The 26,396-nt window shown below is 35.6% G+C and overlaps 1 protein-coding gene across 2 annotated transcripts in view; it reads left to right on the top strand.

Annotated features, from left to right (window-relative positions):
• The first annotated feature begins 6,866 nt into the window (after positions 1 to 6,866).
• Positions 6,867 to 26,396, top strand: part of eya2 (EYA transcriptional coactivator and phosphatase 2) — a 35,164-nt gene continuing 15,634 nt past the window's right edge. The window contains exons 1-4 of one of the 2 annotated variants that reach the window (XM_028002985.1): positions 6,867 to 7,162; positions 17,223 to 17,384; positions 17,982 to 18,094; positions 22,216 to 22,332. In XM_028002985.1, the coding sequence (XP_027858786.1) occupies positions 17,992 to 18,094; positions 22,216 to 22,332 (220 nt within the window). In that variant the 5' untranslated portion in view covers positions 6,867 to 7,162; positions 17,223 to 17,384; positions 17,982 to 17,991. The remainder of the gene's footprint in view (positions 7,163 to 17,222; positions 17,385 to 17,981; positions 18,095 to 22,215; positions 22,333 to 26,396) is intronic. The other variant, XM_028002986.1, reaches the window with a different exon arrangement.

The following is a 26,396-nucleotide window of genomic DNA, read 5'->3' as shown; positions in this document are numbered from 1 at the left end:
TATTCTTCCTGGGTTAGATAAGAAAGGTGACATTGAACAACATTTTCCCACACCTGAAGATTGAAACAAGCAGTGGCAAAAGGGAAGCGATACACACCTTCTGACTCTTGTAATTAAATCACCAGATGACAAGTGGTGTTGTCATGGACAACTCTAGATAGCTGAACAACAGATTTAATTTTTATTTCTATTTTACTGTATTTTTAGAGGACTATTCCCAAATACATTTTCTCTTGCTGTACAAACATTTTATGCAGCATATCAGACGAGTGGGCAGCTTCTGCATGCTGGAGTTTCATCCTCTAGTGGAAACCAACATGTCTGAGGCTTTCAGCCTGAAACATCTGTTGTAATTTCTGTCAAATTGAACTTTTATTACCTGGTCATTAAAGTACCAGCAATGGCAAAACCAGATGGGTTCTTGGTGACCTTACAACTGCTTCTTTTTTTATGGTGTTGGTGAAAATTGAACCAAAGGAAGCTGTGTGCTGTATAAAATTAAGGCAATCATTCCTACATTCCTGTGAGGAAGGTGAGGAGGGGTGTAAAGCAGCCGGGACAGAATTGGACAGCATTAATGCATTATGTGTGTAGGCGTATGTGTGTGTATATTCTTTCTGGCTCTCTCAGTAAAGACTCAAAACTTGCACATTGACTACTCTTCTTTTTTCAGTAAGTCAGCCTACACTACACTGTCTGAGAATATATATTTTTTCTAAATAATGACAATGAAGGTTCATCACAGGCAGTTGATGAACACTTACAATAGTTCATGAAGTTTGAAACTTGTTGTCATTTAACTTCCTTTGCTGTCCTCACTCACATTGAATTACTTTCTAGGTTACATTCACTGATGATTTGATTTATTCTCATTTACTTACATTCCTATAACGTTGGTACACATCAAGAATGGCAAAATAACAGTCATCCAAAGATTTGTTTTAAGGTCAAATTTTATATTATGTGTTACGTTATGGTTGGAAAAAATGTCACAAATGCATATAAGCCTTTTTTTTGTTTGATAGTTTTACATTAAAATGTATTTTGTAGTTGCATCATCCATTGTAATTTCTGATGTGATATTATTTTGATCTCTTGTGTAAACATAAAAAATGACAGCAACAACTGAACCATTGTCATATCAAATCAAACATTTTAAGAAGATTTATTTAAACCCTCCAGCTTGTGATATTAAGGGCTCAGGGTTCTAAAATGCTTCAAGTGGCAAACGTCAGCCCTTTATTCTCTTCCAAACAGGCCAAAGCATTAAGAGAAAATAAGACAATACAATTCTACCATGATCTAAAAAACATTTGAATACACTAAAGAGAAGTTAGCTCCAGATCTACAAATGACACTAAATGTCTGAAGGTGGTATTTGAATCCTTTTGCCAATATAGTTTTGCACATTAAATGCATACATGCTATTGTCTCCTTAAGCTCAAAGATGGCCAAATGACAAATTGCAAAGTGAAGTGCTGTAAAATGAATTTATAATCAAACAGCAGTGAGGAAGAACCAGCATGAACATGTACATGAACATATATGAACATAGTCAGAAACTTTCAGAAAGTAAGGTTGAACAAGTTTGTTTTTTTTTAACAAAATAAATAAAATGCAACCCACTTCTCAAGGATCAAGTCTATACTTGAGTTATTTTATCAAGTGTTCAATATATACCTAGAAGAAAGGCTTTCATCAAATATCCACATATTTGTAAAGGGATACAAATAATGGGACAATGGTGGCAGTGAAGCTAGGAGTTCATCCTGCAATTGGTAAGTCGCTGGCTGAAGTCCTTGGGCAAGACACTTCACCCACTTTGCCTGCTGGTGGTGATTAGAAGGGCTGATGGTGCAATGTAGCTGCCTTGCCTCTGTCAGACTGACCCAGGTCAGCTTTGTCTACAATCTAATAACTTGCCATAATCATCGTGTGAATGAGAATGACTGATTTTATTGTCATTGCCTCAAGTCCTGCTCATTTGGACTTGAGACCAAAATGTCTAAGTGCCTAATTGGATGAGAGAAGAGGTTTTTAGAAGAATGGGTGTGTTTTGTTTTTTTTTTTTAAACAAATGGAGAACTGTCCTTCAAATAGATAATAAAGCCTACTGGCATAACTGCATCAAGTTTAGCTTATCTCATTTTACATTGAAAATCAAATTTCACTTAGTAGAAATATATATGTAAAGTTATTCGATATATTTTTGACATCGTTAGAGAAATTAAGAGAAAAAGGACAAAATGACTTTCCGTCCTCCTCAAGCAAAAATGAAAAAAGCAACCATAGGAATTATTTTCAAAGGACAGTTTGGTTTCTAAAAAAAAGTCTAAATGAACAAATGGAAAACAGAAGAAAATCCAGATGCTTCCACCCAGGACATGAGGGGCCCCTGAATGTTGTGAGGAATACAACAGTGATGTGAATCATATGCAGTGGCATTCAGTTGCCAGACCCAAAGCAAACTGAAGAATTCTTGGGGTTGTGGACAAATCTGTCAAACGGTTGCTTTCACCTCTATATTTTAGGAGAATGGTGCTCATTAGATCACGTCAAACAACTTTTCTGGTGGCTGGTGGAAAAGCAGCAGTTGGGAAGAAAACCTTATTATACATTTTGCAGCTTACTACTTCCATTACCAATTCTACTTTATTTATTATTTTGGTTTTCTGCTTGGTAAAACCAAATTTACAAGTATGGTAGATCTGAAAGGTGTTGATACTGCTGTTGAAAGAATGGGACAATGATTAATTACTTTAATGCCCTTTCTACCTTTAATATGATATATTGTCTGGCTAATTAATTTTAGCCTTCAGTCTTCTTTAGTAAAAAATGCTGAGCATGTACTCCAAATTGTCTTGGCTCCAAATTGAATACAATTTAATCCCACCATCTAAAAAAAGTAACCCCAGACCATAATGTCGCTACCACCATGTTTCTCTATAAATATTATGTTATTTTGTTGATATGCAGTGTTGTTTTGTTCCAAACCTACATTTTGGAAATGTGGCATAAAGTTGTCTTTTATCTGACTATAACGCATATTCCTGCAGCTTTGGAAGGTTTCATCCAAGCCTAGATTCTTTTCTTTGGAAAGAATAACCAGAGGTAGGTAGAAACTAGTTACATTTACTGCTACATACTTAAAAACTAACACATATGCTATTTGTTTTTTCAAATTTTAGTTTTAATATTCAGAGTACCAGTACCTGCAATAATATTACATTTTGACTGCATGATTATATCATTTCACAAATTATATCAGATTAAAGTACTCCTTAAGTACTTAGTACATAATACATTTGGTTGCTGTCATAGTAATAATCAATTCAGTACTTGGAACTTAGCTTACTTTTATCAGACATTAGCACTAGAAAGTATTTTTTTACTTGAGTGAAACTTTTAATGTTCCCTCAATGATAAAACAAAGTAAAATTCAAATAAAGATGCTTTTTTAAAAGGTTTTTCCACATGTATGTTTTTTTTAATTTTTTTTATTTTACTTTAAATTCTGCTGACATTCAACAAACTATGTTTCTCTCTGTGGGACAGTTAGCGAAATAACAACACACAATGGCAGTAATTGTGTGTCAGCAGATGAAGAGGCAGATAGCTGAGACCTAAGGAGGAAAACAGAGACAATGGTGGGTTTTATTTCTCCACCTTACATTCCTCTCAAAAGGATTTACAGGCCTGCTTCCCCTCTTTTTGGACCAAAAGCAGTCCAGCTCATGTCTGAGCATACTGTACATTCCAAAGCTATTGTTATTGTTTCCTTTTGTGACATTATATCACTTTGTTTTTATTTTATTTTTCTTTGTTCCATATTTTTATGTTAAATATAACATTTGGCACAAAGTTGCTTGGTAGCTGTACAGCCATTAAATTCAATCTTAAATAGATCTTTGGCTATATCAGCTGCAAATCCTCTTATTTTTATGATGTTCTTTGTGTAATGGAAATAAGACACAAGTCATTTTTGTATGTTCACTGAATAAAGAGTTACTGATCTCTGATTTATTTTAAGGGCTGTTTTTGTAAACTTTTTTTAAATTTATTTCCAACATAACCCCGTCTTTTCTGTAATATTTGATTTCAATATCTCAGCTAGTCTGAGATATTGAATATTGTATCATTGGGATACACTCATATCCCAATGAGTGTATTTAATGAGAGCATAAAGACACTGATTCAAAGTACTGAACAAAGCTGATATAGCAACATTATGGCTTGTAAGATAAACGCATTTACTCACTCTTTAATGAAATAAATTTAGTGCCATAAGTTGTGTGCATTGAGTAGGCTTTGTAGCCACTCACATTATTTAACATAGCATTTTCACCTGATGAAATCCAGGTAGAAAGAATACAAGGTAATTAAAGATGCAACCTAAAACTAAACATTTTGGCCTCTTGAAGTCCAATTTTTATTAAAAAATTGGAGTGAGTAGTTTATGGAAACATTTTATTTGAACATTTCCTGTCTTAGGGCAAAGAGGGTAGACACTTGTGAGAACCAAAGCATAGCCTACTTTCATTGCAGATATAGTTTTGTAAAAGGATTAATGTGTTACTTTATCACAATGTACTAAATGGATTCCTCAGGTGTAAAATGGTTTATTATAAAACTAAATTATGAAACATATGTTATTTTAAGGGCCAGACAGATATACTCTGCCTCTCCTGTGCTCTCTGTAGAGCCAAATCTTGTACTGAAACATTACATCTTATCATTGTGTTATTATTGCAATAGTTTTTTTTATGTATCTGCATTTATTCTTGCTGTCTGCAAAGCTAATTGCACGTTGAGGACAATAAAGTGTATCTAATCTAATCCTACTTTGTGTATCAACACTATCATTAAACCCAAATCAGAAGAGGCAGATGTTTATTCACAGTAGTCTCAAAAGGCCAACATGGTTCAGTGCTACAAAAATCTCTTTTGTTTATGAAGTTACAGGTTTCTACATTTATTTCCTTCTACTTCTACTGGTGGTGTTACCTATGTGCCAAATGAAACAAGTTCAAGCCTGCTTTATGCCTGTGGGTGCCTGAAACAACTACTGTTAAAAACAACATTTTAACCAAAGAAATTCTGGTCAGGGGAGCGTGAAGCAACAAAATTGAAGATGTGGGTGGCAATTCCTCTGAACTGAAAGTAACTCTTTATCTAGATTTGACTATCTATTTTTTATTATATTTTTCTTTTGCAATGAATCTGCTCGGCTACTTTTTTATTAGAATTAACATGAAAACATAGCTCCATGCAACAATAAATTTCAGAGAAAATGTTAATATTGTTTCAGCATTTAGTTTAGTTTGGTTGTTTTACTTTTCTGATCACAAAAAGCAAACTACAATTGAAGGAAATAATAAGATATTTATTATCCATGGAAGTCATTGACTCCTATATTAAAAGGTCAGTCATGTCAGCACCATCCCAGATGTAAAATAGTATGAATCTTCACCCACATGCCCTCACGTATCCCATGTCTGTGACTGTGGGGATTACTTTAGCAAGACCATCCTGTTGTTTCTGGTAAAAAGGACCTGTTTCCTACCAAATCAAGATTCTGTGCTGTGAAACACTCTCTCTCAAGTTACAGAAAATACACAGAGACAATGGCAAAAATGCTAGTCACATATGAAGCAGACATGAACACACACATACAGAGGATGACACACCTGAACCACATTTCCTCAGTTTTAAGGGAACCTCTGGAAATGGCGGTTGCACTAACAGACATGAGACAAATACTGACTTCCTGTTCAGCAGGTGTTGCTTCCATGTGACTTGTTTTGTTAACCTTGAAGTTTCAGTCACATTTTCCAACAGGAAATAAGTGACAATATCAAAAGCTAATCAAGTAAACTAGAACAAAGTTATTCAGTAAGTGAGATAGCTGCTTATTTTTACAGCACCTTTCATACATTATGTCAAAGCCTTTTTACAGAAGAGCCACAAACATTGATTCATTCAAATAACAAAAATATGATATTTAATTAACAGCAAAAATATTAAAAATGTTACATATTAAAATAATAATTTTTTAAACCTAAATAATACCAATAACATTACATCCCCAAACCCTCTTTTATATTACAGAAAATATATTTTAATCGTAAAACAGCTCTAATCATTTCATTTTTATTGTCTGAATGTGGACTCATAATTCTAATGTACATGTAAAACCCAAACTATTTTATGATACTATCATACTACTGGAGTTGACTTTGATCTCATTGTGCAGCAATAAATTCTAAATTCTAATTCTAAATTCTGTTATGGATAACAAAGCAATTTTTCTGTGTTCCGTGTTGTAAAATGTATAATAATGGGATGATATGAAATTTATATTGGGATTTTGGCTTGTCTTTAGTGACAATGATGAAAATTAAGCACATGTTCTTATTGTTAAAGAGGACGATTAAATCAATGTAACTGCGAAGATTAGTAAAATAAACTTAAATACAACTTAATTATTGCGAAACAAGCTGCATATATATAGTGGGTCACAATTTTTTAGGGCATTCTGCAAAGTAGACTATAAACAAAATGCAGCCAAGACAACAACGTCTTGATGAAGCTGTGAACAGCTTGGAGTCACTATAAGCGCAATGTGGGAAATCTTCATATCTGCAACAAACACAGATAGTCTCGAGCATCAGAGGGTCGCTGTGTAAACAGGAACGGAACTCTTGACCAAACAAAAGATTTAAAGCGGAGATAGAGGCTCAGACAAAAAGGGGGCACGCGCCCGCACACACAGCACGTATTCAAGCCGCGTGCAATGCAGAAGTAGTGGGAGGAGGACGAGTAGGAGGTGGAGGAGGAACCAAAAATCTTCGCTCATTTACTTAACATCACTTCCCCACCGCCGGGAAAGCAAACACTCCTCCTGGAGCTGCAGAGGAGCAAGAAGTAAGATCGATGCCGACTGCGTGTCTGCAGAAAGCCGTCACCTGGACCTGCAGACCGACAGCAACTATTTTTTAATTTCTTTAAATCTCTCCTCAAACACGCTGAGGGGCTCCGAGTCGACGGGAGCGCTCACTTTGGGACGCTTGGAGAAGTTTGCGGGGAAGCTCCTCCAGGCATGGAGTGGCAGCTCCTCTGATTGACGGCCGGTGGATTTTTCTTGCATTCTCTATAAATAATGGTGAGTGTAAAAATACTTAATTTGTTTTCTCATACAGAGGGTTAGTGTCGTCGTTTAATTTGGCGTTTGCGTTTACACATTTCAAAGCGGGTTTAGCACGAGGCTACTCGTTTAAAATATGCTGCGTTGCAAGATTTGCCCAATTCATCTCCGTTTAGGACATAAAACTTGATTTACATACATATGTATAAGATGTTGGATTATTTTACATTTGAACTTTTCTTTTAAAGAAAAATGTTGATAAAACACAATAACCTAAAATAGCCAAAGCCTTGTTTTTAAATTACGTCACATTGCCTCTAAGAATTTTTGTCTATATTTGTTTTCAGTTAAAGTATATATTTTTAAAAAACTTTATATCCGTGCCTAACTGTATTGTATTTTTAATGCCAAATGTTTCATATAAACGCATTGTGCACCTTGAATATATTTTCAGTTTAAAATAAAATGTAATAAAATAAAATATTATTAATTATAATAATAGTGTTAATTAAACTGTCATAGGTTACAACATAGTTACGTTTGTCGTTACTCGGAACTGGCCATCAGCAAACGGTTTATTTGTCTCCCAACGTGCTGTTTAAAGATTCAGGGTAAAAGTGCGTGAAGGGCCTTCGCTTTTAATTGAACATTTTGTTTTTCTTGGTTCTGGTTGAATCAGTGCTACACTTTCTGTCTAACTACAGAAGATTATATTCAATTCACTGACAGGCCTCCAGCAGCCATGCAGAGACCGTCATTAAAGGAAATTAGGGGAGCCACACTTCAGCATTTTTCAAAGCTGGTATTCATTTTTTTTCTTTTTCCAAGGACCCCTTCATGACTTTAGACCAAAAAGTCTCTCTCTGCCTTTTTTTTTTAACACTCATTCCTTCATTTTTCTTTTCGACTAAAGAGTTAGAGCTGCAACCATTAACCTGGTTCCATCCTTTGAAAGACATTATGAAAATACATTTTGTGATATATTTAATGCAATTGTATTTTCTGGTAAATTTTAGCTTTTTTATTTTATTTTGCTTGATTATTTATGTAATTAGAATTTTTTTTTAATCTGGGCTAATCCATTTTCATGGACCTCAGAAAAAAGTTTTTATTTGCATATATTCCTGTTGGTAAGTAAAGATGTGTAAATAGATTGTACGGAGGATGATGCTTGGAAATTTCACTCTCATTTCCAAGTAGGTTTTGGAAATGAGTAGGTTTTTCATTACAGAGTCAACGCACATCTTTTCTTGTCAGTTTCAATTATCTGAAGCAAACCTTCAGAGAAAAAGAGAATATTAGTTTAGATAGCACCTATATCATGTTTCTATTCTCAATGGGCTGTAAATCCTACTAAATCTCCTGTATTTTAAGCCCCACAAATAACATCCAGGGGTCTGCTGGAGGCTGCCGAGCGGTGTGCTCAGACCACATACCGAACGTGTGGGCTCGACTGTGTTTGATTTAACACTGTGGTTCCTCTCTTAATAACACCAGGCCCCATTTCTGGACTGCCTCTCGATGGCTGACCCGAGGCCCTTCTCAGTTGATCTCCTCTTCTCTCCCCTCAGGCTTCATGGTTCTTATTACCCGGTCTGATAAATTGTGAATAAGCAGCCGCCTAAAAAGTCCTGGGATGTGAAGAATTCCCCATCCTGTACACTGAAGGCCCCCCGCCCCTGTACCCCCCTAAGAAAACACAAATTAATTCCAAACCTCTCTGTAGCCAAACGTTTCTGGAATGATAAATATTTTCATAGGAAGTTCTGCTCTTCCTGACTTTATCTGCCCCAATTTTATTATACCCCTTCACAGCTGCTCGCGTCTTAATGTCTCTCAGCTTCTGTGTATCCTTCTCTCTTTTCCTTTTTCTCTCCATCCTTCCTTGTTTCACTGGCCGGGAGTCAAACAATTGTACCTGCATGAATACAAGGTTACAGAAGAACTTTCAGGCTAAACCAAATAATTTACTTTTTTTCTGCCGTGCTGCTCATTTAGCTTTGCTTTTTTCTGCTGCTGCAGTAGCTCAGATAGTTTAGTATTGTTTAATTTCCTGTCTTTGAGCTTTAACAAGTATTATGAGTGTTGAGAAAATGTACCTCAGCGTAGATGTGGTTATTAGCATTTACTTGGTACATTGAGGTCATATTTGCATGACTGTTACAACACTTTGTACAGAATGTATGATAAAAGAAATATATTTACTACAAGCAACTAGTTTGTCAGATGTTTAATGATTGCTTGATACAACATTTAATTCAAACACTAAAGACAATAAGATATAACCATACTTTTCAGTCAATAAAAATAATGACATTTTCTTTTTAATTGTTCTTTATATGTCTTTTTTAAATATATAGTTGGTATTTAATTTTCCTTCCATATAATCTTTGTTTTACTCTTTGAAGTCATGTCTTTCTTAAGTAGTTTATGAAATAAAAAAATGGAGGAACCAGTCTGTACTGCCAATTTCTGAACAAACAGCACATCAAATTAAAGTAAAGGATTTTAACTTGCCTTGTAAGAAAGTGTTGACTTATCAAACGGTCTTTCATTTATGACTTAATACAACCCATCTCCTAGCAACATTTTATTAAATAGACATACATAAAGACACCGTTTTCCATTTAAACAACATTAAGACGTACATGAAGATGTTAACTGAGGTTTAAATGTGGTTGAAAAGCTGTTGAGGAAAAGTTGTTAAGGTTGATCAAATGGGCTAACTGTGCATGACTTATAATAGCTTTTTAATTTTGTATTTATTGCTATAAATATAGAAATATCCTCACCCCCATTTTTTATATCCAGTTAGTCCCCAGAGAGCTTTTGGGTCTGGCTCAGTGGTGGTGCTTGCTGGTCTGCGAGTGAAACAAACCCTGTGCTGTGGGCAGACAGCAGCTGTTCCCATTACTTATCACTGCTCTCTTTATTTCATTTTGGAAATAGTAAAGCCACACACGTTGTAAGCAACACTTTAAATAACAATGTTTCTACTTTTTTATCTAAATAATTTTTTTTTGGCAGTAAAATATTTTCTCAAATAATTCTTTTTTTAGTATTTTCTAAAGATAGTCTTTCCATCAACTACCTTAAGTTTCAGTTCTTCTTTATCCATGAACTTACTCGATCTTCAATCATGAATCTCACTCTACTTCATTCTTCCTGTCTCTTTTCCCCTAAGTCAGTTATTCATTAATTCTACTTTAAAAGATGTAATTGAACCTCACTCCGTCTGTAAAGCTTATGAGCCTCACCTACCAGTTAGTTCTGTCTGACCAGCTGTTAGCAACTAGGGCGGCCAGTTGCCATCTTGTGCAGAAGAGCCTGATTGAGGGAGAACCTTTTCATCCTAATGACTAATAAACCCGAGTGTGGAGTGTGTGTGCCCCTGCGTGTGAGAGCGAGTTCATTAGCGAAGGCAGGAGCAGTCAGGCGTGTGTCCCTTCTGAATGTGCGAGCGCATGTTTGACCATCCTCCCATCTCTGGACCAGATGTTTGTTACCTGGGAGCCAGACCACCATCTGACTGGGGTCAGCCTAGTCCTCTCCTACAGGCTGGTGGGAGGTCTGCCAGCTGTCTCTCTGCCTGACCCTCCGTCCCGGGGCACTGATTCTGAGGGAGACTGGGTCTAGGCCATGGAGTAGGTGGTCCCACTACAATTTTGCAATATTAAACAGGGACATTTTTAAAATATACTCTTTGTCCTTGTTCTTGGACATAGAAGATGGACCTCTTTCATAGGAGGCAGTGTATTTTAAAGGGAATTTAAAAACAATCAAATAACGGTTGCTTAAGAAATAGAGATAAAGATTTCTGTAGCAGATGATTTTGGTTACTTAGAGATGCAGAGAGGGGGTCCTGGGACTGAATACATCTTGTTGCAGAAGTCACTCAAGTGAAAAGAAAAGTCCATCAGGCCTGAGGGTAAAGTTACAGAGCGCAGACTGAGTCGACAACAGCTTCCCCGCTGCCAGAGATTAATTGGACCCCGTTGTTGAATCCCTGTGTTTCTGGAAAAGGAGCTCTGGTCTGTTGTTAAATGTAGTCCGTGTTGACTAGATTTAGGGAGCGTTAGTCAGGTTTGTGTGAGTGTGTTTGTGCAATTATGGTTTTTAACCTCTCAGTAAGGATTTATCAGTCATGAAGGTCTTAAGTGGTCACTCATGTTTACCAGTTTTATAGCTGCTAAAGCAAACATTGTATCTCAGTCAATATAAATTAGGTCTATTTTGCACACATCTACTGTTTTGACATAGCAGCCATAAAAAGTTGTCATTTAATCACTCTGTATCAGAATAATTCAAAACACAATCAAAGCTCAGTTTCAACAGATTAACATTTGCTTGAAAATACTCTCTGCTTTAGAGGAGCATTTTTGTGCACACTTCAGAAACTCCAGACATGCACTCAAAGATTTTTTTTAACCAGTGCAGTTGACTGATTCAAAGTCACGGTGTAAAACATATTCATAAGCATTAAAATAATGTAACACAGTGTTGTCTTCAGACTGTTGCATCACATTAAAACGAACACTTGAAGGCTTCAGTATCTGGTTACATAAACATACCTAAAACAAAATAAGCCGCAGTCCCTCATTGGTGGTGTTTCAAAATTTACTTTGAAATTTATGCCATACTGTCTGTTGTTTTTGGCGTTCTTTCCATTTTGTGTACATTACATGGTATTTGGTTCCAGACATTAAAGTATACTTGTTTAGAAATAAGAAGTGTTTAGTTAGGACATAGATGAAAAACATCATTACATTTATGCAGTGAAATGCACATGGTTATGATTAGAGCTGCTCCTCACTCGTATTTTTTACCCATTATTGCAGCATTCTCACCATGCCCTGAGAGCATTAGTAACTTTTCACAAAAAAATGTATTTCAATTAAATTTAAGTCTGGACTTTAACTGGGTTATTTTAACACATAAACTTGCTATGCTCTTAATTACTCCGTTGTACCTCTGTGCTTTTGTTTTATATTGCTTTTCTGCTGGTAGGTCAATGACCACCTTAGTCTGGAGTTTTTGCAGCTTTTTATGAAAGATTCTCCCACCTGATCTGTGGTTCTCTGCAGGTCATCCAGCTTCTTGTCTAGCCTGTCAGTTTAGGTTTGCAGATGTGTCATATTTTCAGATTATGCATTGCACTCTCTATGAGATGCTCGAAGCTTGTATTTGTTTTGAAACATAACTGTGCTTTAAAATTCTCCACAACTCTGTTCTTAATATTTTTGGTGTGTTCTTTATCATCCTGATGTTTGTTTACTCATTTTCTCTAACAAACGTCTTAGACCTTCATACTGTACTACAGTGGGATTGATACTGAGATTAATTACACATAGGCTGACTCATGGACACAATGGGTTTCACTGGATTTATTGTTTCTTTACTTCTGATATTATATTGAAAGATTGATGAATATCTATGTATACTTTACTGTTCACATTTTTTAAAACTTTTTTAGCTTATTCAAAAAAAGTAAAAAGGTGTTTTATTTTGTCTATAAAACACCTGTGAATCTCCTCTATTTTGGTTTGCTTGTTGAATAATTTTCATTCTTTTATTCTACACTATCTTATGAAATTCATAGTGATGTAGAATTGTTTCTTCTATGTGTCTTTCCACTCATTTTTGTTTCCCCTTGTCCTTCTCTGTATCAGCTGTGTGTCAGTAACGACTAAAGAGAGCGGCAGATGGCACCATACGCCCCCCCCCCCCCCCCCCTCTCTAAAAAAAAAAAACAAAAAAAACTTAATAGTGTCCTATGGATAGTGCCCTCCTTGTTACCAGCTTCTAAGAAGAGACATCTCTGTGCAACAGTGATTCAGCCCCTCCAGCTTTTCCCCAGGCACTTACACTGACCATCTAAATTAATGGCTCCAGGTGGGGTTCCATATGGTATGATTATAGACTGGCAAGTCACTTTTTCAGGCTGTTGATTGACTGTTTCAATAAAGGTCAGGCCATCAGACTAACATTACAATGTGTAATATGACTCTTTTGGCACATTGAGACAGATGGGAACATATTTCAAATATTTAGATCATAAATGCATACTTAGTGAGATAAAGATAAAGACATAGAATTGAATATAACTTGACTTGTGTGAATAATTGAAAAGGCCAACTGAAGCTTATTTATTTACTACTAACCACCAGACAAGTGATGGCAGCTCCTCAGTTTTATAATTCTGGTATGAATAAATTATGTAAAAAAAAAAAGTATTTGTATGTATAAGAAGGGCACCGCCATCAGGTTTTGTTGTTGTTGTTGTTGTTTTGTAATTTAGCAACCAATAAAGCACACTTTGCGTTAGAAAGTTAAACCCAAAATTATTTAGATCCCTGGATGTTTAGGTTTTGACTGGAAGTAGGGATGATGATCATCATACCATTTATTGTTATTGTGACATGATTTCTAGCGCCATTAGATTCATATTTATTATGGCGACAATTAACTACATTATAAGGTTTAGAAACTTCAACAACTAAAAGGATTGTTAGAACAATTATTTTCTCTATTGGTTCCATAAAAACAGCAATAAATGTTTTCTTAAAAAAATTAAATGCAGTTATTGTATGGTGCTAAACCTGCACTAACTAATTAATATCACTTGTGTCCTGAAGCACCATATTAAGTAATGTGTAAATTATTTTTATTAGAGCAGTATTTGTTTGTGGGACCTTAACTTCAGTGACATTTAGTCCCTGCCATTCTAACTTATTACCAAGAAAAAAATTAACAACGTGTTTTTTGAAATGTTTTTAAAAAACTCCAAAACATTGTGATTAAGCTTTCCATCCATAGTGCCTATCCCTAAGTTAAAGTAACATTAACATTTTGGAATCATGAAAACACCAGTGGAAACATGCAAAGCTGATAAGAAGTAAAAGAAAGCTTTAATTGCTGTAAATACAAATGAAGATTTTTCCATTGATTAAGGAGGGTATAGAGAATTTTTAACCTGGCTATTTTTAATACTTTTTTCAAAGATATACTCTTTTGACATGATTTTATTATGTTTTGATAGATATTTGTCTCTTATTAAAAACAAACCTTTTGGTAAATCTGCCAGGGGTATGAACACTTTTTGACTTAACTGTGTAGCTCTAGGTTATCAGATTGTCTTACAAAACTGATCTAATACCACCAGCAGTTGCTGTTTACACTCAGGAGGTTTTGCACAAATTGGTGAAATGGGCATAACTTTTACAATGAGGATTTATAACACTATGAAATGTATTGTGAAACAAAAAACCCTTTGGTTGCTGAGGGCACTTGATATTCCTAGTTATGGGGAACTAACATGTCTTCTCTGCTTCAACTGTTGAAGTAGAGAAACTCATCAAAGTAAAAATATATGCCTTTTAACCAAGAGACTACAGTATGTCAGAGTGCTTACATCAATCATTAGATAAACCATTAAAGATGCTTAAGTTTATGAAAATATACAGTTTTTTCCAACCTGAAAAAAGTAGCAAGTGGAAAATGTTCGTTTTCTCCTGTAAAACTTTGATACGTTTTTTTTTTCCTTTTTACCACATTTACTTACGGATAAACAAATGCAAGATTATGATTGAATGTCATGAATCCCCACAATAACATTCTCACATGGCTTCAGATGTTAGAGGTCAGTGAAAACATCAATGAACTATTTTTTAACTGTGTTCAAAACTCATTAGTTGTGCGTAGTCTTTTTTTATTATTAGTTTACTTATTAGAATGCTCTTTGAAGAGTTTATACTCTCATTTGCACTTAATGCATAACACACAACATAAAAGCTAGAATTTGATATCCGTGAAAGAAGCAGCAGTCTAGCAGATCCCCGGAACCCAGGTGAAGCTGGTGGAACTGGCCTTGTGGCCTTGTGGCCCCCTGTGGCCCCGCTGAGTTTGTTTTAGCTTTAGTTTCAGACCTCGGCTCTCCACAGCTTTGCTGAGCTCTGCTCATCTCCCCTCCGGTGTCCTGTAGTTCCCATGGCCTTGGACGCCCTGCTCTTGGGCCTCACCCTGAACAAGGAAGAGACTCAGTGGTGACACATATAGTTCTTGAAGATGTGCATGTGTGTCCATTTTGAAATGACTAAATGACAATAAATTTTAATTTTGATCTGAGAGAAGTTCTAGGATGTGCAAAGCACTGACCTTATATTGTTCGTTGCCCACAATCATTGTCATTTTGTAGGGCAACAAAGTCTGCTCTGATAAAGATCATACCAGGATTTATGGAAAAATTATTTTAAAAAAAGTTTTGGACAATTTCTGATTTTGGATAATTAACATACACTCAGGTCTTAATATTAACACTTAACACTTCTTTTTTTATATAAAACTAAAAATAAAAGAAAAATATGCATAAATCTATTTTTGTCTTTTTCAAATACCACCTTTTGTCAGTTTTCCTTTCTTTAAAAACATTTTGCCATAACAATTCACAATTGTCATCTCTCTATCTGGTCATGTTTTCAGCAAGGTTAAAGTTGCAGCATAGCTACAACAGAGTGGCTCCAAGGCAACTGCAACAAGAAGAAGTAAGGCTGAATGCAATAAGAGGAGAAGTAAAGAAAATGGAATATTGATGGAATTCCCAAATTAAATGTGACAGTTTTGTTTTAACATTAAAAATTTAAATACTTTGGTAGAATATTCTACATTTTCAAGAAACATTAACTTCCAACAACGTGCTTTTTTCATTAGGGCTAAAACAAAATCTTATTTTAAAAGGGACAAAACATTGTAGTTGTGGTACATTTTAGGGAAAATATTTACATGCAATGCATGATTTGCAGAAACCTTGTTCTAACTGTCTAAGTCAGAGACTCCTTTGTGCAGCAGAGCCACAAGAAAACATTACCAGAAGCTAATGATTCTGGACAAAATAAATTTTAATCCATTACTCAGTGTTGAAGAAGGCATTTGGTGTGTCCATGTGGGAAATTTTGTTTGAAGATGTTAATTTTGAAGCTTCTTGGGTGACACTCTTTTATTTTATGACAATGTAAAACTCATTTTACCATGGACAACCACACTGGATTTCCATTTCATTAAAGGCTTAAGTCTTGATAACTTCTGCTTTGCTCCTAAAAATCCTAACCAATGTTCTTTTTGTGCAAAGGGATAGTCTTTTGGATTTTTTTCTGGTCTTCTTCTTTAATGACATCCTCATGGACTTTCTGGGACTGGGACTCTTATTGTTTTGAATTTTAATCAATCCTTTGGTTCAGTCAAACAAATCCTTATGCAGGCAAAGAGTAATTACCATCTACAGTCAATTATGGTTGAAAATGAGTAGTTACAAAGATTTGTCCTTGTCATGCTAACATAAATTTTTTTTACCATTTATTACAAAAATTAGAGGATATGTGCATATATTTCAGCTGGCGTGCATAACTTTGAGCCTGTATAGGATAAAGATTATTCATAATTAATTCAGTTTTATGCCTTTAGTTCTTATTTTTTCCATATGTTCATGATTTACTAGTAAAGAGCAATTCAAAACTCAAAGTGCAAAATTTATATGGAATTCATTCATGATGTATGACTAGTTCTCATTACAATTGTATCACAAGCTGAATTAATATATAAAAAAAATCTAAAGAAGTTTATATTTGGATTATCCGGTAAATTAGAATCTCAGTAAAAAGAGATTTTTAATGAGATTTTACAGAGAGCCTCCCGTGAGTTTAATCCACAATGAGAAGGGCAGAAAATAAAACAAAATCTCCCGTCTTATCTTGTTCTGTTTAACAAAGCTCTACTGTTCGCCAGTGAGACTAGCATATTAAAAAACACACAGTGCTGTCACTTGGCAGTTAACACAGCTTTGTTCTTGTTGTTTATGTTCCTTCTGCGGGTAGACAGCCTGAATATTTTCAAGGTGCCAAAAGTACAGGTGCCAGTCAGAAGCGTAAATCAACAATTTTCCAGGAAACGTTATATAATTTATAATTTGACTGCAACCAAATTTGCTAAATCTCTTCGCACTAATATAGCATTTAAGCTCCCGTTTTTGTTCCATGCTTTCACATTTTGCCTCGTGTTTATGGATTTTTTTTTTCTCTTTCTTTAGCTGCCAAAAATCTGATGAAAGCAGAAGGCAGGTCTTCAAGGATCAGTGAACTCCATATTTGGGCCCTGATTGTTTCCACAGGAGAGTTGACATACTCAGAGGAACCTGATTTAAGAGGAGGGTGACAGGATAAAGAAGATACGGCTCTCTCAATAGGAGCAGGTAAGAGACAAAAAGGAAAAGAACAAAGCAGAAAGTCCCTGAAGTTATCAAACAGGTTTTGCGACCTTATTGTAAATTACATTGCCAAAAAAAAGAACATTTACTTAAGACTTTTCCTTAGTTTTGATCAGTGAGATTTTTTAGCGCATGTAATGTAACTATTTTTAGACCCAAAGAATCATATATTTATTTTTTCATACTTTTCTTTTTTATTAATTAAAAGTTTTGAGGTTTTTTCAACTGACCATTTTACTTGATTTACAGCTCTTCTCATTGACAACTTCAAATTCAGAGCTTTTGTACCTATTAGCCGTTGTGACATTTGACACTGAATTTAAATAGATTTATGATGCAGTGCATCATGTCTTCTCGCATTTACGTAGATTAAAATGAAAAAATAAAAATTTTGAATTTTGATTGTGAGACAAGTCCAACAGTATTTGTACTTTTTAGAAGCTCTATAAAGTTAGAGGTAAGCAAGAGCTCAGATTTATGTCTGTTGTTTTTTACTGAGAACAGTTCTTCACTCCACAATTACATTTCCCAAGAACAAATGTTTTGCTATAACAACCTTATTTTATGCCTTCTGTCCTGTAGGATCAAAGCCATGGCTGCATACGGTCAGACTCAATACAGCCCTGCCCTTCAACCTGCAGTACCATACACAGCTTATACACACCACACACAAGGCTACAGCATGCCCTCTTACAGTGAGTACAATCTCAGTATTATGTTTGAAAAATGTATTGCTGTAAAAGGTTATCACTGCGATGCCAGCTGTAAGGGTAATAAAAGACTGAATGATAGGTCAATTCAGTATCTTCTGGAAATGTCCACTATTGTTTCATCAGTCCTCAGAATATTTTCCCCCAAAATGTTGCTTTTATTTTGAAGAACTTTGAACAGACATTTCTGTTGTTTTTGCTCAGTAGTGGTTTCCACCTTTATTCCACCTTTATAACTGCAGCATCATAAATGCTGACCTCAACTGTGGTCTTTAGTTCTTTAGATGTTAATCTGACATAATTGATCACCTCCTGGATGAGTCATCGATGTGCTTTTAAGAGTAATTTTGGTAAGTCACTCACTCCTGGGTGGGATGGTTTGTTTTTTTTTCTCAATTTGTGGGTAATGTTTCACTCTTATTCACTAGAGTCCCAAATGCTTTGAAATTGCTTTTTAACTCTTTCTAAATTAAGATATGTAATTTAAATTTGTATCTGTTTTTGAATTTCAGTAGAAAGGGGGCATAGTGTGTTTCTTTTTTAAATATATTAGGATACTTCATGTTGTCAGAAAAGTTCTATTTAAGTAAGGTAATCAGTACGGAGCCCTCCAGGGGACATGGGGAATTTTTCTTCTTTTGCGTTACCTCGCAAAACTTTTGCGTTCCCTCGCAATACTTTTGCATTCCCTCGCAAAAGGTTTTGCCTCGCAATACTGTACTGATCAGTTCATGCTGCATAATTGAATACTGTAAGCCTTTCCTACAGGGCCGCCATACTTTCTGCTTTGATATAAGGTTATGCAAGGTTTTTCCATGAATTTTAATATCTCGTTGTGAAATAGCTGACGTTTTACATCTTTTTCTTTAGATAGAAAGGCACCAAAAACCTATGATATAAACAGAAACTTTCCGTAAGTAGGAAAGAAATAAAAATACATCCTAATTTGGACTATGTCTGAGTTATTATCGCAGGATAATAAGTCATCCGACAGTTTTGATTGTGTCTCTGTTGTGCTGGTTGTCTGAATGGTTTAAAGGGCCATTTTCATGTTCAGTTCCATCTCAACCTTAACAGACATAAACATGCAAAGAATAAATCGACTTTCAATCAGTTTTCTGCACCAAAGACTTAATAATAATCAACACTTTTTTTATTATAAAACACGGCAAACTAATGGTGATAGAGGGCCGCACTGGGTTAACTCGGGGAATCTCATCTGTCCGTATATCAATCAACTCCAAACCACTTCTTTGTTCTGTCACAATTAGGCCTGTCACGATAAACGATAAATCGATTAATCGTACGATAACTTAAATCTATCGACGTCATTTTAATTATCGGCACTATGTCTCTTCCGACCTTTTTCTCTTTCAGCTAATGAGACTGAATGAAAAAGGGCTCAACTCCAGTGCTCTCCACCGACTCCTCCCTTCCTCATTTCCTTAGTGTAAAGTCCAGCGCAGACTGCACGATCTTAGAGCTGCCAGCCGATTGTCGGCTCATTTTCAAAACCTGACAGACCACACATTAGCTGACAGAAATCCTAGGTATAACGGTTCGATCGGGTTCGTTCCTGCCGTGTGGTGTCCAACAATGGGCACAAAATAATCGCTACAAGTCCAGTGAACTAATTTTAAAACCAGGCATTAATCAATGTTTTACTACAATCTACCTGCAATGCATGTGGCTAGTGTCAGCGTAAAGTCCTGACTGAATGAAAATCATTATAACCTATTTACGTCACGTTAACGAAGAACAGCTGAAAAGTTACCGGGTTTATCAACTGCGGTAGCAATTTCGCTCCAACTCCTCCTCTTGTCATTTCTATATTCTTTGCATGTTGAATAAACATTAATGTTGTTTCCACATATTATCTCCAATGTCCGCTGGACTTCGGGTTGCGCCGTGTCAGCTGTTTGGGATTCCCCGACGTAATTTCCCCTCAGAAAACACAGAGGAGAATCCGCGCTTTCTGATTGGCTACCTGTCACATTCAACAGGCTGCGTTAAAGCTCCCAGTCGGGGAAAATCCCTGATTTAGATCGGAGCGGCAACGACGATCTACCGTAACACACCACACAATCTTAGAAAGACCAACGTATTAAGATTGTTGTAAGGGGAAAAATAGGAGCAAAAAATCTGTAGTGTGAATTATTGCATCAGGTAGTGGATATGCCCATCTTCTCTATTTAAATGTAATTATTACTGAAGGGCAACATAGTATACAGACTTCATAATCTTTTGGTTGAATGCAGTATTTATTTCCACTTTGGCTTTATGTTGTTTAGTTGTTTTTTTCCAAGTGAATTTTTTGTTAATGGAGACTGAGAATCCATTTTATTTTTGTTTTTGGTTGTTTTTTTTTAGTTTGTTTATCAGTTCCAGTGTTTAGTGTTCTTTTGAAAATAAAGCGTATCTATCTTTGGCAGGAAATCGCATGCATTATTACGTCATTTCCATTAAATGAGTGTAAAAAGATCTTCAAACAATATTATCGTTTATCGCAATAATTTTTGAGACAATTAATCGCTCAGCAAAATTTGCTATCGTGACAGGCCTAGTCACAATTATCAATTTATTCCATTTTGATTATCATGCTCCAAACTTTGCAAGGACTGACCACCCTGCTCACCCGTTTCCTCATACACACAAAGCCACAAACCTTCCCATTCATACTTGATGACAGCCACGCCCACATCAACACACCCACCACCCAAGTGTCAAAGTCGCCTGCTCCTGTCATATTAATAATTACTTATTTCATTCATGTGGCTCTTACAGAGCCTCAGTGAAAACGTGTTTATTATTATTAACTGTTTGGTGCAAAACGCTGATTGAAAATAATTTTTTTTACTGCATGTTTATGTCTGTTAAGTATATGACGGAATGGCACTGAAAGTCCTTTAAACCATTCAGTCTACGAACACAACAGAGACACAATTAAAACTGTCAGATGACTTATTACCCGTGATAATAACTCAGAAATAGTCCAAATAGTTTGGATGTATTTTTATTTCTTTCCTACTTACGGAAAGTTTCTGTTTATATCCTAGGTTTGTGGTGCCTTAATATAATAAAGAAAAAGATATAAAATGTCAGATATTTCACAAGGAGATATTAACATACATGGAAAAACCTTACATAACCTTGTATTAAGGCAGAAAGTTTGGCAGCCGCTGTAAGAAGGGATTACAGTATTCAATTATGCTGCATAACTGATCAGTAGATTATTGCGAGGGAATGCAAAAGTTTTGCACTCAAAAGAAAAAAAATTCCCATGTCCCCTGGGGGGCTCTGTAAATCAGGCCTTGGTGAAGTTGAACTCAGCTGTACAAAATGTGTGATCCTTTATGATGTTCCTGTGGCATCTTGTTGGCATTCTGACATTTCAGATTTCCTGGGACATGTTAGTTGTTGTATCATGCTTTCATCGGCCTATAGGATTACATGTTGTTTATTTGTAAAGCAGCAAATTACAAATATGCAATCTTAATGTACTTTGCAAAACAAACTTTTCAGGTTTGCTTTACTGTAACGATATGTAGTTTTTTGCACCATTTTTTCATCCTCACTAAGCATATGATGACAATGGAGAGCAATATCTCCATCTTATCTTAAAGAAACCTACGGCAGAAGCAGGTTGAGAATAGGTGGCCAATTATTGAAATTTCTGGTATTTTTGCAAATTTGGTTGCATTTGGTTGCAAGATATAGCCTAAGTTTGGACACCGGTTTTCAAGACTAAATGTTTTGTTTAATCCCACAGAGGGTCGTGGGACCCTCAGCTTGTGCCTTGTAATGAAAAACAGTAAAGCAATGTTTATTGCCTTGTGGAAATGTTGTCTAATTCAAGAAACGGTCACATAATTTTTTATTGACTTACAAAAGCAAGAACCATGGCTAATTTGTTGTCTAGATTTTTCACATCCAGATAACTAGTCATAGTTTGAGCTTCCAAAAACAAGTGGTGGAATTGTTTGGCCATAGTAAAACGGTGGCTATTGGTAGCAGAGATCAATAGATTCAACTCTTATTTTACCATAGTGGATGCCCATATGTTTTATGTTGAATATATCATAAATGTTGTGTTTGTTTTATTTTAGACATCAAAACAGAGGATGGTTTGAGTCACTCTCCAGGACAAACAGGACTCCTGGGCTACTCAAACTTCAGCAGCACCCCTCCGAGTCAAAGCCTCTACAGCTACTCACACACACATGGTTAGTTTAAAACAATATATTCACTGCATGTGAAGGCCCTCTGATGCACTTGTAGGCAAAGCCTTTATAACTCATATTTGATTTAACTACAGGAGCATCCATAGCTGCTGTAGTATTCCTTCTATCTCCTCTCCTCTCTTCTTTTTTCTTCACCACCACACCTGTTCTCTATTAGCTGCGGTCTGGACTTCTGGCGTCAAAAGTCTATTCACCCCTCCTCTTTTCTAGGGGTCAGGCCCCCTTTCTCCACTCAGACCAACAACACAGCATGCAATCGTTTGTTTCTGTTTTTCTGAAGGAAGAAGGACCGAATATTATGTGCACACAGAAGCAAAGAAAAAAAGCAGGCAGATGGGGGAAAAAAAACACAATATTTATGGCCATAACAAAAGCTGGGCAGAAGTGCTTTCTGATAAAGGTACTTAGATAAAGATGTTTCAGCCCTGGAAGGGTGTGCAGTTCCCTGCATGTCAGTGTGTGTCTGTGATTGAGTGCAAACGACTGTGCTGTACACATTCCTCAGTCGCCCGGCGCCCAAAGCATGACTTGCTCAGTGCGACTTTATGGCTTTGAAACCAGCATGAAATTGACCTTGTGTGTGACAGGGGAGAGGTTAAGGGGCATTTTATGGAGGGGTGAGCTGGTCTAGTGCTACAGACGCTACACAAGCTGTTCCCATTGTATGCAAGAGATAAAGGAAAGAACAAATATTAAAGTACCATAAACAGATTATCTTTTGATGTTATTCTGCATCCCTCATAATGTTTAAATCTGTCACTGTAAATTCCAGATGTCCAGACATGGATATTTTAGGCTTTGTGCAGTGATGATGATCGTTTAGAAGTTATTTGGTGATGCTTCAAAATGGTCAGAGGAAAAATGGAGTCTTGCACAGTTTTACACAAAAACAGACAAAAGTGGCTTATTGTATGATGCAAACAAAACTGTTTATTTCAACCAAATCCTCAAAGGTTATAAGCCCTCTTTGATCTAGTTGGGAAAATCTTCTGTTTGGATCCTGAGGTGCATTCTGAAGGACCTTTGAGAGGAGACATGAACCAATCAGGGTTGGGGTAACGTGAAAACTATGTCATGTTAAACGTCTAATGAAACTTTATTAACACTTTCTTTAGAGTACTGAAAAGAAATGTCAGTAATTCATTGCTGTAGCCAAAATAATACTTCTTAACCAGGGTTGCCCTTAGTACCAAAGTTTCAAACACGTTAACATTATTTAAGTTGCATCAAATTATGGATTATTTCAAATGCTGTCAAAGCATTTTTGAAAATTTAAAATGAGATTATTCATTTAAGAGAAAATTTTATATGTATTTAAAGCTATTCAGATAAAAATCATTTTAAACATAAGTGCCATGAAAATATCCATATTGTGAATATTGCAGATCATCACCAGTGATAACACCAGGTGGTTTCTGCTGACCCTCCAGTCAGTGGATAAAAAGTATGGCCAAAAATTAATTAAGTTTTGTATTGCCTAATAATATTTATCCACTGATGATTAAGCACACAATTATTTTAGTCAAGCTTTAATTAAAAGTGTATATAAGAAAGTGGAGAGTTGGTTAGTTATGCTAGCTTAACTTTTATCATCATGTACTCTTGCTGTGCAGTTCGGAGTATTTTGATTCAATTAACACAAAATAAGGTGAACTACACACATTTTCTGACAGATAATCAGGAGTGTAATTTAACACTGCTAGTGTTCAGGCGATCACTTTAATGTTTTTACGTACTTTGTTGTGTGGGAAATGTTGTGGGTTTTTTAGTGTTAATTCTTGATGCACTTGAACGTAATCTTTGCTCTGCGCTCCCGGGGCTGATGTTATTGGTTGCCATGGCAACGTGTCTACATGTGACGTTAGGCTGACAGACTGGGAAAAATAATACAATCACCCATTTTTCTACATTTTTCCCTGTACTAATTGCATGATTGAAAGTGGCAATATTTAGACCAATCATCAAATAGGATGAAATATTTCATAAAGCATATAGGAGCCAAAGTTTGTTAAATTTTAAACCATGACTCCTACAGCGACAATTAAGTAAAATTAAATCATTGGTCAATATAAAAGAGAAATTTACTTTGTTCTCTCTTGTATTTTTACAGAACTGACAGAAACCAAACTATTTATAGATTTATTAGTAAAGAGAATATATATTTTTATATATCCAAACATCAGCATCTCAGCTTTAAGCCACATTTTATAGAATCCAGTAACATCGATGGTCACAATACTCACCAGTTGCCCTAACCAGACCCAAAAAAGGTTTTTGCTTCTTGAATATTTGCTATATTAAAGCAAATATACTCGGCAAATACAGACTCATTCCATAAATTAAAATATGAGTGAAAAGTTCCTTTGTTAGTAATTCTATCACCAAGTGAAAGACATTATATAGATTAATTACGGTAGATGTTTTAACATTTATATTTCATAGTAAGTTTAATACCTGCTAATAGGTTATTCTCTAAAGGTACTATTAATCTGACAAGCCTGAACAGGACATATATACTAATTTATTGAATAAGACTGTTTGGCATTCACATGTAAGTTTTTGCTTTATTCTTAGCACTAAAAAAGAAAAGATCATCCAGTAACTGTGGGCACATCAGCGCCCCTCGTTGTCCCACCCTCTTTCCCCCGTCCCTCCTCGTCTCCACCAACTTGTAACACAAAGTTACGCACTTGTCCAAATAAATAACCTTCTTCTCACACTTTTAATAATAAATTGATGTTACTTTGTGAGATATCCAGCTCATGTGACTGGGAAAATGCAAATATTTCTAAAGATCCAAGTCAGTAATTACTTGCAATACTGCTTTTTCTTCATTTTTCCTTGTTTGTCTTTTTCTCTAAGCTTTAATATAACTTCCACTTCCATCAGTGAGTGATTATCTTCCTTGTCTTTACAACATTGTTTACTCTATAGGGACGTTAAGCTGTGTGTTAAAATGTGATCTTTTAAAGAGATAAGTTTAATAAAACTGTTTGCCATTAAATATGAATGACACGCGTAATCATTCTCCAGACATGATCTAACTCCTGAACTGTTATTTTTTATTCCTTTGAAGACAATCCATGATTTTTGTATTATTGTACTTTCTCTTTTAAGGAGTATTCAGATGTGAGACATTACAGAAGAATGTAAATGTTTGTGTAAACAGGCTTTTGAAAGAACCCTTTGACAAACTGCACAGCTTTGTTAAAGCACTGCAGTTAGACCAACAAAGAAAATTTTAACAGTGTAATTGGACTTTGAGGGACAATGTTCCTAAACAAAATAAATTTGTTTGAATATTCTTATGTATAAATCATTTACTGTGAACTTCAAAGGGTAATATATTTCCACAACATTCAAATAGTTGATGTATTTAGAATGTTTTCATCATCCATTATACTGCACACAATACACAACTACACACAAAGATACTGCACACACATACACACACACACAGTCACACAAAATCCTTCCAAAAACGTATTGTATACAGTGTACACAACTAAACCAAATGCAGGCTTTTCTGTGTTTACTGGAAAGAACTCCTCTATTTTTCTTGTTGTCAGTTTAAGGGACTGTTGTGTTGTCTGGGAAGATTTCTGCCCCTGAGTCATAATGTCTCTTTTTTCATCCTTTTGGCTTGGGAAATATGTGGCAGTCAAGAGAAAGCTCTAATGAATCATGACCTAAAAGGCTTTTATGTTATGATAACCTTGAGTAAAAGTACCACAGTTTGACAATATATTCTACTTATACAAAAACTTTAATCTATAGACAAAAAACTTTATATAATCATATTTATTTAGAACAGAAAAGCAACTAATTACTGCTGGTTTTAAAAGAATATAAATGTTACAATGTCTGAGCCAGTTCATACGTGTCTTGTGTACCCTGGCAGCAGGCTGGGTGTGAATATGTTGGGTCTTTTAAATTGCTTTTTGACCACTTGAGCAGGCAGGCTGAGTAAATATCTTCAGTTTTGGTCAAAGGGGATCTGAAGATCCACTGTGCTGTGTTTACTATACTCTAAAGTTTAGATAAGG

Source organism: Xiphophorus couchianus, chromosome 20 (assembly GCF_001444195.1).
Source record: "Xiphophorus couchianus chromosome 20, X_couchianus-1.0, whole genome shotgun sequence".
Classification (NCBI taxonomy): Eukaryota; Metazoa; Chordata; class Actinopteri; order Cyprinodontiformes; family Poeciliidae; genus Xiphophorus; species Xiphophorus couchianus.
The sequence above is the reverse complement of the archived record's forward strand: the minus strand, read 5'-3'. Positions and strand labels throughout refer to the sequence as shown.